A 17,892-nucleotide genomic window follows, 5' to 3' on the forward strand; every position below is an offset into this window, starting at 1 on the left:
ATGAATTATATCTTTTGAAAATATTTTTGCGATGTTTGAAAAATGTTATGTAAACTATTTTTCATTAGTTGATAAATCTTATAGAAATTATTTATTACAAATATGAAATATAATAAATGATATTATTTATTATAAAAACTTAATATTATTATTTTAAAAATATTAGAGTAATATATTTAGTATTATTTATGAATTATGCTAATGTTATTATTAAATATTATTTCTAAAATTTTATAAATAAAAATGTTAAGATTAGTATATTCTATTAAAATAAAAGTATTATAAATTATATTAAAGATTTATTAAAATAAGAATAATATATTATATTTTTAAAATTATTATTAAATATATTTGAAGTATTTTTATTAAAATATTGCTAGACTATTATATTAATATTAAATGCATAAATAATATTATTTATTATTAATAATTTATTAATATTTTTTAAGAAATTAATAAATAATATAAATTTTATTAATAATTTATTATATATTATTAAAATAATAATATATTATATTGTTAAAAGTATTAATAAATATATTTTAAATAATTTAATAATTAATATTTTATTAAAATGATACTAAAATATCATTTTAATATTAAATAAATAAGATAATATTATTTTGAGTATTTAACTTTGAAAGAAAAAATCAAAAAATGACTTACGAAATATATGATTAGAAATTTTTTTTTATATTAACCAACCTATTTTTCTCTTACCAAATACTATAAAATGATAAAATATTTTCCAAAAAATATTTACATTAAACAAACAGACTGTTAATGTCAACTGTCCATGCATAAAATACCCGATATCAAAAGCAAATTGGAAGTGGTTTATGATTGTGTGTGAATCAAAGTCTTATTGGGTGAAAAAGGAGGCAATCAGAAGTTAAGTCAAATATTTTATATATGTTGCTTAGCCAAAATCAAACCTAATAAAAAAGGATCCATCCATCCATCGAGGACTAGTGGACGCTTTGCTGCATTAATAATTTTTTGCTTTAAGGTTGTGCTTGATTAAATAATAGTATAATGTTAAGATTATATTCTATAAATAAAGTATTATAATTATATAAAGATTTATTAAATAAGAATAATATATTATATTTTTAAAATTATTATTAAATATATTGAAGTATTTTATTAAAATATACTAACTATTATTAATATTAAATGCATAAATAATATTATTTATTATTATAATTATTAATATTTTTAAGAAATTAATAAATATAAAATTTTATAATAATTTTATATATTAAAAATATATATTATATTGTTAAAGTATTAAAATATTTTAATAATTTAATAATTAATATTTTATTAAAATGATACTAAAATATCATTTTAATATTAAATAAATAAGATAATATTATTTTGAGTATTTATACTTTGAAATGAAAAGATCGAAAAATGACTTACGAAATATAAAACTGTAAGTCATTTTCTAGAAATACAAAGGAAACAATGTTGATTAGAAATTTTTTTTATATTAACCAACCTATTTTTCTCTTACCAAATACTATAAAATGATAAAAATATTTTCTAAAAAATATTTTACATTAAACAAACAGACTGTTAATGTCAACTGTCCATGCATAAAATACCCGATATCAAAAGCAAATTGGAAGTGGTTTATGATTGTGTGTGAATCAAAGTCTTATTGGGTGAAAAAGGAGGCAATCAGAAGTTAAGTCAAATATTTTATATATGTTTGCTTAGCCAAAATCAAACCTAATAAACAAGGATCCATCCATCCATCGAGGACTAGTGGACGCTTTGCTGCATTAATAATTTTTTGCTTTAAGGTTGTGCTTGATTAAATAATTAGTATATAACAGCCTTCTTTTGACATGTAATGAGCAATCTGACTGAATACTCACAAATTTTATTTTATAAACTTCATACTATAATCTTCTCTTACTCAAACGTATAAATTGTTTGATGAAAATAAATGAGTTATAGTGATTATAAATGATTTATTTCATTTAATTTCGATGAATATTCATAATTAATGGTAGATTGATTCTTGGTCGATGTATAAATATTTTATTTTTATAAAGAGAAAAGAAGACTGAGGGTGATGTGATTCCATCATTTCTCTCGATCATGATCGAGAGGTTTTATAACGATTTTTGGAACTTATGCTAGACATTAAAATTATTATGGCTACTTATAAGTTAACATATTAACGGTAGATTTAACTCTAATAAATCGCATAGACTTGTCAAAGATTGTTTTAAATTATTCTAATTTTCCAAAGAATGTTAAATGTTCGAAGTTCTTTCTTCAAAAGTACTCTATTGGAGTTCTATTATAGAAAGACTCCTCTGAAAACATTAAAGTGCAAATATAACATGCGAATAACTGTTGACGAAATACAAACACAAATTAAACGTAATTTTAATAAGTAATATCACAATCCAGGATTAATTTTAATTATATACATGTCATGTGCAGTACATATTACATAGATTGTTTGAATTTTAAAAAGCGTGAAAGAGAAGATGCAGATTAAAGAAAGACAAGCCCAAAGGCCCAATCTATATTGAGACCTAAAAGACAGTAGAGTACAGATCAAGGTCACATAATCTGAGGAAACGGTTGGGTCACCGTATCAGAGCGACTTTGGGTTGAGTTAAGGGTATGTTTGGTTCACGGAATGTAAGATTACCACTGGGAATAAAAGATTCCTAGGGAATAAGATTACTGGGAATGTTACATTACTGTGTTTAGTTGGTTTGGCAGGAATGTAAGTTTAACGTGTTTGGTTGAAGGAATAAAAGATTACTGGAATGTATAATTTACCAAATTGACCTTATTTTATATTATTTAAGGAGTGAAATTCTAATTATTTAAATAAAAATTATTTGTATAAAAATTCATCGATAATATATTTAAATAAAAATTATTTATATAAAAAATCATCGATAATATATTATTTTATTATTTAAATATATCATGTATAATTTTAATTTTAATTAATATTAAATTTTACATAATTTATTTAAAATATATATTAAAATTTTACTTCAACATAATTTATATAAAAATATATCATGTTTAATTTAGGGATTTTTAACTTTCACTATGATATTGAATCGACCATGACGATGATTCCGTTGGGTAATATTTTCCACACAAAATAGCTTCCAAATTTCCCAGTGCTTTTAAATTTATTTGAAGTGAATGTTATAAATATTATACAAATTAGAATGTTATTTACATGCTAGGTCATGCATGCATAATGGAATGAATTTGTGTATACACTATACAAAGATTTCGAAAAAAGAATGAGTAAGTAGCAGAACCAAAAAGAATTCAGACTTGAAGGAACATACTGGGCATAAGGTCAGCATAAGGTTTTGATTCACCTTTCATGGTGTTTACAAGAGGCAATTCTAACATATGGTGCTTCCTCTCCAGTTTATTTGAAGGCCATTAATGCGGTGTATATTTCACCGGTTTTTTTGGGGTACATAATTGAGAATTCACAGAATGACGACATGGAGGAGTTATGCTTGTCTCTTCATGAAAATGAACAGGTTCCTAAGGATTTCATGACTGGTAAATCTGTAACTATTTGGCTCTTCATCCTTATCTGTTCGTGAGTTTTGAAATTGAAGTTTGTAAATGAGTATCTTGACAAGTCGTTACTTATTGATGAATTGCGTCATGACTTGATTTTTATTTCTAATGTGCATATCAAAAGATTGAGAATCCTGTAATGCATAATGTGCTTACCTTCATTGGTACAATAGATGTAAGGTACACCAGGGCTTAATAATGCATTTTTTTACATTGGCATTTCTGCTTAATTTTCTCTTAATATTACACTATTTTCCTCGCAAATCCTACGACGTCCCTTCTACACCAGGAGTTGCTCAACTTCATGCTTGTTGCGATGTCAACTCAACTTCTTTCTGATCCAACCCCAGGGCCAAAAGATGTAAACCCTTTTCTTGATGCTGCAATGTCTCAGGTTATAAGTTAAAACCTTAGCATCATATTTTGCTCCAAAAATTTCAATTTTACTCACTCATTCTTTGGTTAGCAGGAAAGTTTGCTGGTTAATTTGGTAGTTCGCAGATTGCTTCTCATTATGATTTGATGATCATTTTAAGCAATTCGATAAAATTTGATGATTACTTTATACCTATTAGAAAAGAAAATAATTATTTTGGAAGTTGAAAGTTCACTCACCATAACAGTCATAAGCTACAATGATTTCGTATGTACTATACCCAATTAAAAAGCAAAATAATGTAAATTCTAACATCTTTGAAATTATCACATATGAATTCAAGAATATAAATGCAACCGAAAATAAAAGAAAAATATTGCAATCGAGGTAATCTCCAAGAAAAGACTCAGAAAACATATGACTAAAATATGGTCTGAAAACAAAGGAAACCACCAATACATCTAAATATCAAAACTTCCTCAAAATTGTAAGAAATCCAACCACTGAGCTGACTCAAATTCTCAAACTTTTTCACTCAATAGAAAGCGTGCGATTACTTGGACTTGCTTGCTGCCAATTGAGTCTCAGGCTGAAAGCACAAAATGAGGATGATTTACCAACATAAAATGCAATAGCAGAATAGATGTTTTCATTCTATGTTGCTCCAATAAACCCCATAGCGGAGACGCTGTAATATATCTTTCATTCATCAAGGAAACTTAAATTTTAATCGACTCACCTCTTTTTTGACAGGCTCTTCCTTCTCGGACAAAATCAACTCAATGTGGCAAGGAGAATACATGTAAGCTGACAAAAAAATCATAGTTCAATAAACATATGAAAAATAGAGCCTAAAAAAATTATGGATAAAGATGGTTGTTATGATGCATACGGTTGATTCTTCCGTGAGCTCGATAGGTACGAAGCCTTTGTTTCTGGGCCTGGTTTACCTGGATGTGAGAAATATAGAGTGCATCGACATCCAAACCCTTGACCTGGGAAATTAATATCAAACTGTTAGAAAGGGGAGGCAATGGAGTTGATTGCGAAAACTAGAAACCATAAAGTAAGGCATACCTCGGCATTGCTCTCAGCATTCTTCAGCAAATCTAGAATGAACTTGGCCGATTTTACAGGCCAACGACCTTGCCCATTAGAATGTCTGTTCTTTGCCTGTGTTGTACGTCCAACACCTCCACAAAAGCGTCGGAATGGTATGGCCTGTTTGTGAGCCATAACATCCTCCAAATACCTCTTTTCCTTAACCAAATACAATTTTCTAATGGCCAAAGCTTATTCTTAAAAAAACAATAATCTGGTATGAGAATCATCGAAGACAACCAACATAAAAAAAACACCCGAAAATACATCATAAAACCTATACTTTGACAGTTCATAAAAGTAGACCAACCAAACATCAAAACACACCACCACCAACAACTGAGCAAACTTATTCTTAAATCACATCTAATTCAAAAACTAACTTATTTATGAAGGATCATGAAATGTTGTATCCTTTAATGATTCCTATGTTACCAATAACAATGCAGGGTAAATTTTCTGAAGTTTACGAGAACCTTGTTCGCAAACGACAACAAGACCCTGCTTTTGTCATCAGGTTTAAGAATTTAAATACTTGGCCAAGAAAATCTAAAACCTGAAACAAACACATTCTAAAAATTATTAATCAAATCGCATAAAAAGATCCTCTTAACAGCAGCCTTCAATCATTTAATAGAATTGTTAACTACGATGACCATTCGATTATAGATACTATAATACTATGACATCTTTAACAAATACCATTAATATAAAAGACTTAAATATAATGTATTTACATACTATGATTTGATTCTTCATTTACTAGCATCGAATAATTTACTGGATCTTCAACTGTACATGACACATAGATTTCTGAATAACAATCCAACAAAAACCCTGAACTTAATATCAATATGCAATAGTTAAATCAAATTCCATCAGTTTTGACAATAATACCTTGAAATGAACCCCAAGATCAGAGCCCCTATATGTTGCACTGATACGGATACGGGGTCAAATATGGGACGGGAATGGGGACATGAAACGACAATTTTTAAAATTACAGGGTACAGGGACGACAAGGGTACGTCATATAAAATAATTTTAAAATTATAAATATATTTAAAAAATCATAAATAAAGTTTAATATCAAGACTCAAACCACAATATTAAGTTTAAAACAGGTGGGACAACAACCATGTATAGGAAGTTTTATAATTTTGATGATCATACGAGCCACTGTTAGGAAGTTAATGGAAAGGTTTCATTAAAGAAGTTAAAGAAACACAAAACTATCAGTCTATAACTAATTTTTTTTCCCAATTATTCTTTATTTTCCTTAGATACAAAATTAACATGCTCAGAACTTCAGAAGTTTATAACACAATTAGGTTTCATATAATATTATATCAGAGCAATCAATGATTTTCTGTTCTGACCTAATATGCAAATAAGTTGTTCTCTAATCCGGCAAAATAGGGTAAAAAAACTTATTAGTAAACATTGCCTAAATCAGGAAATCTTATTCGTATCTGAACATAATAAAAAACATCCATTTGTAGAGAACTACAGACGTTAAAACTACAGCTAAGAATTGCTCGACATCAATAACGGCAAAGACTAAATTTGCTTAATTACCTTGGAGGGTCAACTGCTGAGCAGTTTAACTTGGATATTACTTCTTTTTCCAAACCATTCACTAATTTCTCTAAATTCTTGTACAAGGCAGAGTAATTTCCACTTGTGCTCTCTCCAACATAGTCATCAATACTGTAACAGTCAATGAAACTCCAAAATACATTGATTTAAACCACAAAAATTAAACAAATAAGAGAGCAAAAGAGAAGATAGTTACTCGATTTCAAGGTGAAGGGGTTGAGAACTGTTCTCAGCCAAAGTCTCGACAAGCAATTTTCTATTCATAACCAGACATTTCACCAAAACTTTCTTCGACCCTTTCTCGGGATTGGTATAGACAAACGCGTAATGATCTTCGAATTCGTTCCAATTATCGGTTCCTACCTCGTCTAAAAACCAAAAATGTTTTTTAAGGAATTGAAAAAGTAATAGTAGCAATCAAATTAGAAAGAGAAGAAAAGCGAATACCAATAGAGGTAGAAGAGAAAACGTTGTCGCCCAAAGTAGCAGGCCCAGTGGCAGTGAGGACGAAACCGACCGAAAGAAACATCGCGTGGACGGCGAACACGACCTTGTCGTGGTCGTTCCTAAAAGAAGAAGAATGCAACAACTCTCTCCGTAAAGCTCCAAAGCAAACTAACGGAGAGAAGCAAGATAACAGGAAGCTCTCGCCAAATCAAAGAAGATGCAATGTTTTCCTTTATAGAAGCAAGCTAACGGGGATAAGGGTATTTTAGCTAAGAGGGACGGAAATGTTAAAATACCTAAGGAAGCTGAGGGATTAACATTCCCGGTAAAACAGAGGAAAAAAACTACTGTTGATATTCAATATTTACCCTTATTTAGGGTGGGTAAATTAAAAAGGGAAAAAAAGATTCCTGCCATGAATGTTTTAATCCGTGAACTAAACGGGCTAAGAGTAAGACTTTGAGCGAGTTGAGACTTAAGACTGGAGGGGCTTAAACTTCAAGCGGTGTGGTGTGTCTTCAAGTGTCGTGCTCTGACGCTGCTCGTGCATGCACTCTCTCTCTCTCTCGCGCGCAAAACATAAACAAAGCACGTTCTCTTTGGTTTTCCATTTTTTTTTCAATTATAAATTAATGTGTAGTTGTTGTAGTAGTAACTATAACAATAACAAAGATAATTACATCTACCACGCCGTTACTATTCTCTTCTCTTTGTTTTGTTCACTCCTCCACTTCTTGCCGGTTGACTGCCTTCTTCTTCTTCTTCTTCTTCATTCCAACTGAAGTGGGTGTCTTCTGCGAATGACTGATTTGTTGTGAGTTGAACGAGATCAGTCGTTTTTCATCGAGATTGTGTTTGGAAATTTCGATATATGTTGTGCATGGGGATGTTCCATTGATGAAATTATAATTAGACTCATTAATGACATTTGATTTTGATCTTGATCTTGATTTTGATTTGAACAGCTTGTTGTTGAATGGAGTCCAAGATTTGCATGAATTCCTCTTGTGGAGCTGCTATCACCCATGAATGGAAGAAGGGTTGGCCTCTGCGATCTGGTGGCTTTGCTCATCTCTGCTACCCTTGCGGGTACTCCAATCCTCATTCATATTTGATCAATTCCACATTTTGGGTTTTGGGTTTTAAATTTAACGCTTTCCTTGCTACTACTACTACATGGATTTGCTTTATCACCCTTATTGTTTTACGTTTTTCATTTTTCTCTAAAATTGAGATTTTTGGCTTCTCCAGCCCACAATATTTCTATTTAGACTTTCATTCTTCTTTCACAAATTTATCGAAGAAGTATCAACTTTATAGATCTTTTAAGTGTCTAAGAAATTTGCGCTTAATAAGGTGTTCAGGCATGTATGTCATTTAATTATTCAAAACTGCATATCATTAGCGATCTTCTCAATTTCGAGTCATTATTGCGAGAAGTTGTAGAATACGCACCATCAATTTACCTAATATAAGTGCTGATATGTAAAATAGATCCGGAGTTGCATGGAATTCCCCTCCTCTCAGAGGGTATGCATTTGGTGCATGATATTCTACCACCACCAGAAAATGTTAATGTATATATATAAAACTTTTAAGGTGGTATGCATTTGGTGCATGATATTCTGCCTCCACCAGAAAATGTTTATATATATAACTTTTAAGGTGGTAGTATTGTTTTATTCATGTATCTGCTGCATCATTCTTTTGATTTTCAATGCTTCATCTTATTTTTTTTTCTGCCTGCTGATTTCTGCGGTTAAGCTCTGCCTACGAGGATGGCATCTATTGTAATACATTCCACTTGGAGGAATCTGGCTGGAGGGAGTGCCGTTTATGCGGCAATGTAAGCTGATAATCTTGCTGATCTTATTCAAGTTCAAACAATGATCAATTGTTTATCATTTTAAGTAATTGAATGTGATATGACATCATCTTCACTGTGGTTGCATAGCCTCCAAATATCTGCTTGATTTTCTAGATTATGGTGGTGTTGGGTGTATCAGCTGTACAAAGAGCTCCCAACATCATTCAGTTAAAAGAATTCAGGTACTTTTTTCTGTCACTCCTCACCTGGTTCCTTTTTTGGTGTTTAACATGATCTTTCTTTTCAGTCCACATATATGCCAACCCTGGTTTGAGATCATGGGAATAAAGTTGATGCTTCTTTAAACCAATGTAGTTCTTTGCTAGGCCCCACCATCACCACCACACACGCACCTCTTTCTTTTTGCCACGTGAATTTCCATGGAAAGTAGGATCTAGGAACCAATATTTTAACAATTGAAATGGCACACTAAGTAATTTTAATTTGCCCTTCTGTGATGTAGACACGTGGTGATGGAATTTCTGAAGGATTTGGAGCAGTGCCAATGAATAATTCCAGATCCAATGCTACTGAAGGTAAAGCAGTAAGTGATCATGATGAGAGAACACTTGCACAATTGTGCAAACCCATGGAAGCTAATGAATGCAACCTCTTGCCTCAATCTCAGAGAGGTGATGCAGATGTATCTCATGGGCAAAACAGAGTAGAGGAATTCATTTTCCCCATTGAGAAAGTAGGAGTGGATTGTTCAAATGCTATCCAACCAAATGTTCAACCGGCTAAATTTTCAAAAATAGACAATGCTAGACCAGCTTTGGACATTAGAGATATTCATGATTCACTTCAACAACCTTATTTGAGTATGTCCTTGAGAGGATCTTCTGGGAATCCCAATCTTTTACTACCTTTCTCCGGTGGGATACCTGATGGGAAAGAACCAAGCAAAACATGGTCCACTTTTCAACAAGGGCAGCAATCTTGTCGAATATTACCCAAACCCTCAAAAAATGGTCCAAAAACAAGTTCAGAACGGAATAAGAGCATGGTTCCTCAGGCACGTATCACAAGGCCACCAGTTGAGGGGCGTGGGAAAAATCATTTGCTTCCTCGGTGTTGGCCCAGGATTACTGACCAAGAGCTACAGAAACTATCAGAAGAGTATCCATGATTGTCAGCTTACTTTTCCAAATTTTCTTTTCCTAGAATGATTTATATATTTAGTCTTTTTTTACTGTGTTGATTCAAATTTTCTGTTCACCTTAAGTTGCGAATTTAAAGTTTGAAATCTGCCATTGTGCCACTATTTGAGAAGGTTCTCAGTGCCAGTGATGCTGGTAGAATTGGTCGATTAGTGCTGCCAAAAGCATGTGCTGAAGTAAGTTTTTCACTATATTCACTTACATGCATTTTCCTTGTCCCGCACCTCATCCTCCGGAAGAAAGTTCCCCCATCTACCCTTCTCCAATCTTTTCCTGGCATTGCATTTGTATGAACTATAAATGAATGCAGGCATATTTTCCTCCAATTTCACAATCAGAAGGCCTTCCTCTAAGGATTCAGGATGTAAACGGGAAAGAATGGACATTTCAATTCAGATTTTGGCCAAATAACAATAGTAGGATGTATGTCTTGGAGGGTGTAACGCCATGTATACAGTCCATGGAACTCCGAGCTGGCGATACTGGTATAATCTGTTCCTCCACTGCTAAGATCATGACGTATAACCTTGCTTGATATCTATGCTATTATATCTTATTTGATTTTGAATTGATAATTTTATTGTGATAAGAAAAAAGGAATTCCCTTTAATGATGCTCTGTACGGAAAACCTCAGTGTTTTTCTGGTGGTAATAAATCTGTGACAAATGAAACAACATTCCAGGTATAAAAACTTAGAAAGCAATGGATCATTGTTTGGTGAAAAGTGCCTCTGGAGAAAAGATCTGAGAACAAAAGGAGGATGGTTCAAATCTTAAGTGATCAATTCATGCACTTTTATTGCGTGCATTCGTCCAAAAATGTTGAAAGATAAAATTTTCTTGGAAGGATTCACTTGCGGAGGATATATCTAGGAATTTTCCCTTTTTGATTCTTAAAGGGATAAGACCCCTCCATTTCCTCATTTCTCTTTATGGGCCTCTGACTCTGTTTTCTCATGTAGGTGTCTGAATATGTTGTTTTTATGCTGTGTCAAGGGTTAGTTTCCTCAATTCCAACTAATAGTTTGGATGTCCCTTCTGTCTTTTTCAGTACTTCTATTTTTTTTCTTTCTCGTGATACATCATATCTATGAAAGTTATGATATTACTCTCCATCTATTTTCATTTTTTTAATTGTTATTTGTGATGAGAAATGGAACAAAATGCTGTACTTATCCAGTAAGGTTCTTTGAAATTCTTCTGTTAGAATTGAGAAGCGCAAATAGTCCTTGCTTTCATTTTCTCTCCCCGCTTTGCAATTTTTGTCTGCGTCATGGTTTTGGGTTGTTTGTGCCACTTTATTTGTCAGCTTCCTTGTGTAACACTTGATTAAATTTTGAGATATTTTGTGTGTTTATAGATCTTCTTTCCATGATAGTCTGTGAGCCTTGTCATACTAGTGGGAAATCAACTTGTATTGCAGACCTAAAGTTTTCTTTCTCTTATTTACTAGTAATAATTCTATTTCATTTCAGTTATATTTAGTCGAATAGATCCTGGGGGTAAACTAGTTATGGGGTTCCGAAAGGCGACAAACTCTGATACACAGGTCAAACTTCGTGCAAACTTTTCTGAAATCATTCTTGAAGATTTTCAATCTTATTGAGAATTTGTCTCCAGTGAGCACTTACTCTTGGTCTTTTTCAGATCCCAAAAGGAGGCAAGGATCTACACGTAAACGCTCTGTCTCAACATTGGAGTTTACCTGATGGAAATGTTAGACGGGGTAGAGATGAGATCCATGGAAATGGGGAAAATGGGAATTCAGTGCAGCAAATCGCAGTGATTGGAGAGAAGAAGAGGACTAGAAATATTGGATCCAAAAGTAAAAGGTTGCTGATGCATAGTGTAGATGCATTGGAGTTAAAACTCACATGGGAAGAAGCACAGGACTTGCTTCGTCCACCTCCAAGTGTTGTGACTATTGAGGACCATGAAATTGAAGAATATGATGTATGGATCAATAATTTTTTTCCCATGCTAAATGATTCCTTGATGGCTTGTCAATGCAAATTCATATTTACTATGTTTGAAGTTTGTGTTCAACTTTGTTTTCTTATTTAGGAGCCCCCTATTTTTGGAAAGAGGACTATATTTGGTGCCCTTCCATCTGGGTAAGCTTACATGATACATTACAGTTTCTCACTTGTTATTGGAAAATCTGACAGTTGACTAAGTTATAATGTGGTTATAGTATTTGTCTCCTGAAAGAACTTGCAAGATTATGGTTAGGGATCTACAGAAGAGTATAAACTCTAAAAAGTTAATTGAACATGTTTTAATTGAATTCTTTAGTCTGATACCAGAGGGCTAAACTTTGGAGCTATTTCCTGATTGTGCACGCTGACAATGTTTCAATGTAAAAAATCCTTCCTTTCGAGGGTGGTCAAGTCTTTCAGTTTGGAAAACTTTGGTTTTGTACCTACACTCTGATCCGTTCTCTCTCTAAATAACATAAGTACATAGGAATACAACACCTAACTCCCTTAAGGAGATAGAAAACCCAAAAGAAACATCCCTCAAAAATAACATGAGGATCAACCAATGCCAGCCTTAGCTAGTGCATCTGCCTCTATATTGGCAGTCCTATTAACCCATCTAATAAAACCTTCACAATCTCTGAGCTTTTGAATAATGTCTTTAACAATGTGAACATAAACATGAGGACATAAAACAGCATCATTAACCCAGTCGACTGCCACCCTACTATCACTCTCGATAATCAATCTTTCCTTAACAGCATCTTTTTCTTTCATTGGGATGCAACCAGTTCACCGTCAATTATTGTTTCATAGAAGCTGACACAACTTTAAGATCTCACATTGCTGCATATTTGGTGAAGGACTTCTTTGTTACCTATATTTATTTAATGTTGAATGTTTTAAGGACTGTCTGTAGGAGACAGGAGCAATGGGCCCAGTGCGATAATTGCTCCAAGTGGCGAAGGTTACCCTTTGATGTTCTCCTCCCACCAAAGTGGACATGTTCAGATAATGTTTGGGATTCAAGCAGGTTTGACAATTTTTTTCAATAACGTGATTAGTACTATTGATGGGGTAATTTTCTGAGATGAAAAGTTAGTTTTGATGTTCATGATTTGTTGATTCAGTAATGTGTTCCCAGGTGTGCATGTTTTGCACCGGAGAAGATTAGCCCAAAGGAACTGGAGAATATTCTCAAAGTGGGTACAGGTAGGGCACTGTCCCAGAAGAGATTCTGTGGCTCATTATTTAGGATTGTTTTAGAAAGATAAAGCAAGTGTTCTTTCTATAACAAGATGGATCCTGAACGCTTGTTATTTTATAAATGATCCTTTATTCGTATTTGCTAATGCTCATTAGTTTTGCACACATTTGAGCTAGTATACCTTCCTTTTTTTGAAAAGTGGCATATGAATATCTTTGTTTGTCATGATACTTGGCCAACCAGACTGTTTTGTACTTTCTTTCTCTTGGTGGAAGATCCATGAATTTGAAAGTGCTGCATTGTTTTCATCATTTGGTGTGAATATACGTGTCCACTCACACCGCACGTATGTATTGGCATATGTGGTTGATGTCCTATTTGAATTGCATTATGCTTCTTAACTACTATCTTCCCTTTATATCTTTCCCAGATTTGAAGAAGGCAAAAGTTCTAGAAAGCCCTAAGCTAGCCCCAGAACCTGAACCTTCAGGCTTGGATGCTCTGGCAAGCGCTGCAGTTCTAGGTGACAAAATGGATGATGTGGGGGAGTCTTCAGTTGCAGCAGCTACAACAAAACACCCTAGACACCGCCCTGGCTGTACCTGCATTGTTTGCATTCAGCCTCCAAGTGGAAGGGAAAGCACAAGTCAACATGCACTTGTAATGTGTGCTTGACCGTAAAGCGCCGGTTTAAAACACTTATGCTGCGGAAGAAGAAACGCCAATCAGAACGTGAAGCAGAAATTTCCCAGAAGGATAATACGAAGCAAACAGATGAAACAGAGGTGAAGGACACAATAAATAATCATTTAGAAAATGAAGCATGTCAAAGAAGGATTGAAGGTGAGGTAGCTGAGGCCATCGCTAGACAAATAGACCTTAATTTTGACCCCAATCGTGAAGATGTACAACTTGAAGGAGAGGGATCGAATATGATGAGTTTTGTTGAAGCTGCGAGCATGCCAGTAGAAAACCACATTAAGCAAGATGGGTTTTCTAGCTTAAAGAGTGAGCAACACGAAGAGGGTAGCCTAATGTCTCATGGATGGCAGTGTGAAGGGCACGAGGAGCCAAGCACGGAGAGAAATGGTCTTCAATGAAAATATCATCCACAGATTTTCTGCTCTTGTGTTTTTCCTTTTACAGGTACAGTAGTTCTGTAGGTGTTAGCCTCATATCTTCACAACACACACACACACAACACAAACACTGCAGTAACCTTGCTAAGCAGGTTACCTTTATACCAAGTAAATGGTGCGCCTCTGTCTCTGTAGCTTTCCACATTTGTTATGGCATGCTAAGGTTCAGGCTCAGGTTGTCTTGTTATGTATTCATACCGCTGGTGCTAAGGTTCAGGCTCATGTTGGCTTGTTATGTATTCATACCGCTGGTGCTAGGTTGTGGCTGTGTTTTGGTTTAATTTATTCAAATGTGATCAGTTGGTTCTTTTTCCTTTTGGTGGGGAAGGAAGGGGATGCAAGCATTCAACTTTTTTCAGATTATAACCTATACATCGACGGTATGGTCAAGGGAGGGTGACATGCATTTTTCCATTAAACAGTGCTCAACTCCAATAATGAATTTATAATTAAGAGGGGAAGCTTTCGTTGACAACAAGTGTCATGCGTTTGCTTAATTTTATACTTAAATCATTTCATTATTTCTGTTCTGACAAATATATATATATATATATATATATATATATATATATATATATATATCATCTTTCTTTGTTCTCTCTCCTATAAATAAATATGTTTGTAGTTTGTTGCCAATATTAGGTTTTTTTGTGGCTGCCTTGTCAAACATAAAGGAACAATTACGAATTGTTTTTTTTTTATTCTTTCTTTCGACGACAATGTTGCAATTTCTTATAAACTTTTCCTTTGAAGCTATTCAATTTATCTGATTTATAATTTGTCCAAAAATTTATATATCTATATATTAATTTTATCCAAGTAGTCTTTATCATGTGAACATATTTTTTGCTTAATTTAAAGTAAACAAATAATAATGTAAATGAACTAAACCTCTAGACACTCACTAATTCAACTGTTAAACTGCATTTAACCAAACAGTCAACTTGACCAGTGTAAGGGTTTTGACTTTTGACCATCTCGTAGTTAAATGATTTTTTTATACAACTATTAGTATACGACATATTAATTAATTAATTCAGGTTGAATATTGTATATGAGAAAGATTCGTAAATGTTATTATTCGAATTTATGATCTTATTCAAGGGATTTGAAATCATAGGATTGAAATTGAAGGCATTTGAAACCAACCATATAGATTGAGCCCCTCAAACTGAAGACATAGCCGAACCACTGAAATGAGATGAAGAAATCAAACCGAACAAAATAATTTATCGCTTTCCTTGATTCCAACATCAAGTTAAATTAATTGCGTATCGCTGTCTTGGAATTGTGCTTTGATAATGAGGACGAAGAGCCTCCTTGCCGAGGTATGTACATCGTCAAGTCCGGCCTTGCAATATTTCGGATTTTTATTATATACGCGTCTCCATTTCCAATGAAACGCGCTTTCCCCCCCCCCCCCCTTCCCTTTATAACTTGGAGCACTTCATCTCTCTCTCTCTCCTTTTATATCTCTGTGTTGTTAAAGCTCATTAAGAATCATCAGCATCAGAATGGGCGATAGGGAAACACTGGCAAAGGCCCGAATGGAACTTGAAGAACTATATCTGGGCATCCCAGATGACTCTGTTAATCTCACTTTCCAGGACCTTGCTGACATGCAGCAAAAGGCAGCAGACCCGTCAGAAAACAACAACAACAAGAAATATACCACCATGGAGACCGTTCATGAAGACAAAGGATCATCTTTGACCAAACTTCCCAGCCTTGATTTCAACAGGGGCCTGCATGAGACCAGCCAACATCAACAACGACGACACCTTCACCATAAACCCTATCTTGAAGAGAGTGGCGACTTTGGTTCACACATGGAAATGGATCACCATCGTCCCCGTCATCATGATAGCCGTGCATGGAAGGATCAACGAAGGCATGCAACTAGTCCGGGGGCTCATACGGAGTTCAGGCATGGGATGGAGAAAAGCGTGGCCTACGATGATATAAGCGTGGTAAGCATGGCTTCCAACTATCCAGAAAGAGGACAAAGACGCCGGCCTGGGATTCCTCACTCCAATATATGCACCATCTGCAGTACTTATATCTACATCTTCCGCCATCGATGCCTGGTATGTTTTGTTCTCTCAACTAACCAGATTCAAACATATTTGTGAGCAATTCAAGAAAACCACTAATATACATGCATGCAGGTTTGTGGAAGGGTGTATTGTAGGCAATGTGTTTGTATAGGCATGGGAGAAATGACAGAAGGCAGAAAGTGCGTGTTGTGTCTGGGGAGAAGATTCAGCCCAAGGTAGTTATATATATATACATACATGTGTGTGTGCGCAAATAATATCATAGAAAATAATGAAAATAACAAACCGTTGATGTTTGATTGGATAGGTACATAAAAAGAGCAGGAAAGATGGGTTGCTGTTGGAGGTACCCGAGTACGGTGAAGCAAGCAGAGCTGAAGTGGGCGGAGAAAGGGCCTCGGAGAAGAGGGGAGCGAGCAGATGGGCGCAGTTCCGTGAACATGATGTCGAGGGCAAGAAGCCCTCAAAGGAGTACAATGACGACGACGACGACCATGAGTAGCAGTACCCCATCTTTTGTGGCTAGCTCACCTGCCTATTCTCCATTTAGTCATCACCGCCTCCCCTTCTAATAGCGTGCTATATTATTTTCTACTCTATTCAAATACTTCGTCAAAGTTGAACTAATTAGCATTTAATCTTTATATTGTTGCTTATTTCGTAATTCTTTTCAGCACATCCACTGGGGATCAGTTATAGTATATGAATAAAATTTCCTCTTTCTTTTGTTTTGCCTTTTTGGTTAGGTAATTATAAGCTTGACGCAAAGGGCATCACAGAAAATGCAAAGCCATTAGCAGATCATCACTTCAGTTTTAAGCCAGAAATTTCACGTTAATCGTTCAATAATGCAGGATTCCTTTTGGATAAGTTGTTTGAATTGTCCAAGAAGCTATACCATAGAACACACAGTCTGCTAGCTATAAGCTAGCATTAAATCCATGCAAAAATGTGCAGAAAACAAAGGGAAAAACCAAGCAAAGTAACAACAATACCATGGATTAAAATAGTGGTTGCGGTTGTGTTTTCGATTGCGTTGTGTTTATTGTGATTGCAGACTTAACAGGCGCTATTGCTGGTAACGCGATCATACAATAGCGGTCTCGGACGACACTAACACTACTACCATTATATCGCGATTACTATCACAGTTGTGTATCACTATTTAAATCCTTGATCAATGCAAACAGAGACGAACTTATGTTAGGGGATAAATTTTTAAAATTTTAAGAGACGGTGAACTTATAAAATTTTAGGGAGTTTGAAAATAGATTATCAATTGAAAATATAAAGAAAATATCTAAAATATATATTAATTTAAAATTTTCAACAAGTGTGATTGCTCCCACCCGACCTCTTCAATCAATCC

The 17,892-nt window shown here is 34.1% G+C and overlaps 2 protein-coding genes and 2 pseudogenes across 2 annotated transcripts; 2 read left to right on the forward strand and 2 right to left on the reverse strand.

Annotated features, from left to right (window-relative positions):
- Positions 1 to 4,412: 4,412 nt before the first annotated feature.
- On the reverse strand, positions 4,413 to 6,809 carry LOC120200279 (60S ribosomal protein L17-2-like). The gene is made up of 5 exons (XM_039201164.1): positions 6,731 to 6,809; positions 5,045 to 5,259; positions 4,860 to 4,962; positions 4,707 to 4,774; positions 4,413 to 4,556 (listed from the first exon to the last, which is right to left on the reverse strand). The coding sequence occupies exons 1-5, from the start codon at positions 6,807 to 6,809 to the stop codon at positions 4,521 to 4,523; spliced, it is 501 nt and encodes a 166-aa protein (XP_039057095.1). The 3' UTR covers positions 4,413 to 4,520.
- LOC120200296 lies at positions 5,471 to 5,579 on the reverse strand (annotated as a pseudogene).
- Positions 6,810 to 7,764: 955 nt separating the features above from the next.
- LOC120200288 lies at positions 7,765 to 14,647 on the forward strand (annotated as a pseudogene).
- Positions 14,648 to 15,970: 1,323 nt separating this feature from the next.
- Positions 15,971 to 17,097, forward strand: LOC120200276. Its single transcript, XM_039201161.1, has 3 exons — positions 15,971 to 16,553; positions 16,635 to 16,738; positions 16,831 to 17,097. The coding sequence occupies exons 1-3, from the start codon at positions 15,981 to 15,983 to the stop codon at positions 17,093 to 17,095; spliced, it is 942 nt and encodes a 313-aa protein (XP_039057092.1). The 5' UTR covers positions 15,971 to 15,980; the 3' UTR covers positions 17,096 to 17,097.
- Positions 17,098 to 17,892: the final 795 nt, after the last annotated feature.

This window comes from Hibiscus syriacus, unplaced genomic scaffold (genome assembly GCF_006381635.1).
Source record: "Hibiscus syriacus cultivar Baekdansim isolate YM2019G1 unplaced genomic scaffold, ASM638163v2 tig00005936_pilon, whole genome shotgun sequence".
Classification (NCBI taxonomy): Eukaryota; Viridiplantae; Streptophyta; class Magnoliopsida; order Malvales; family Malvaceae; genus Hibiscus; species Hibiscus syriacus.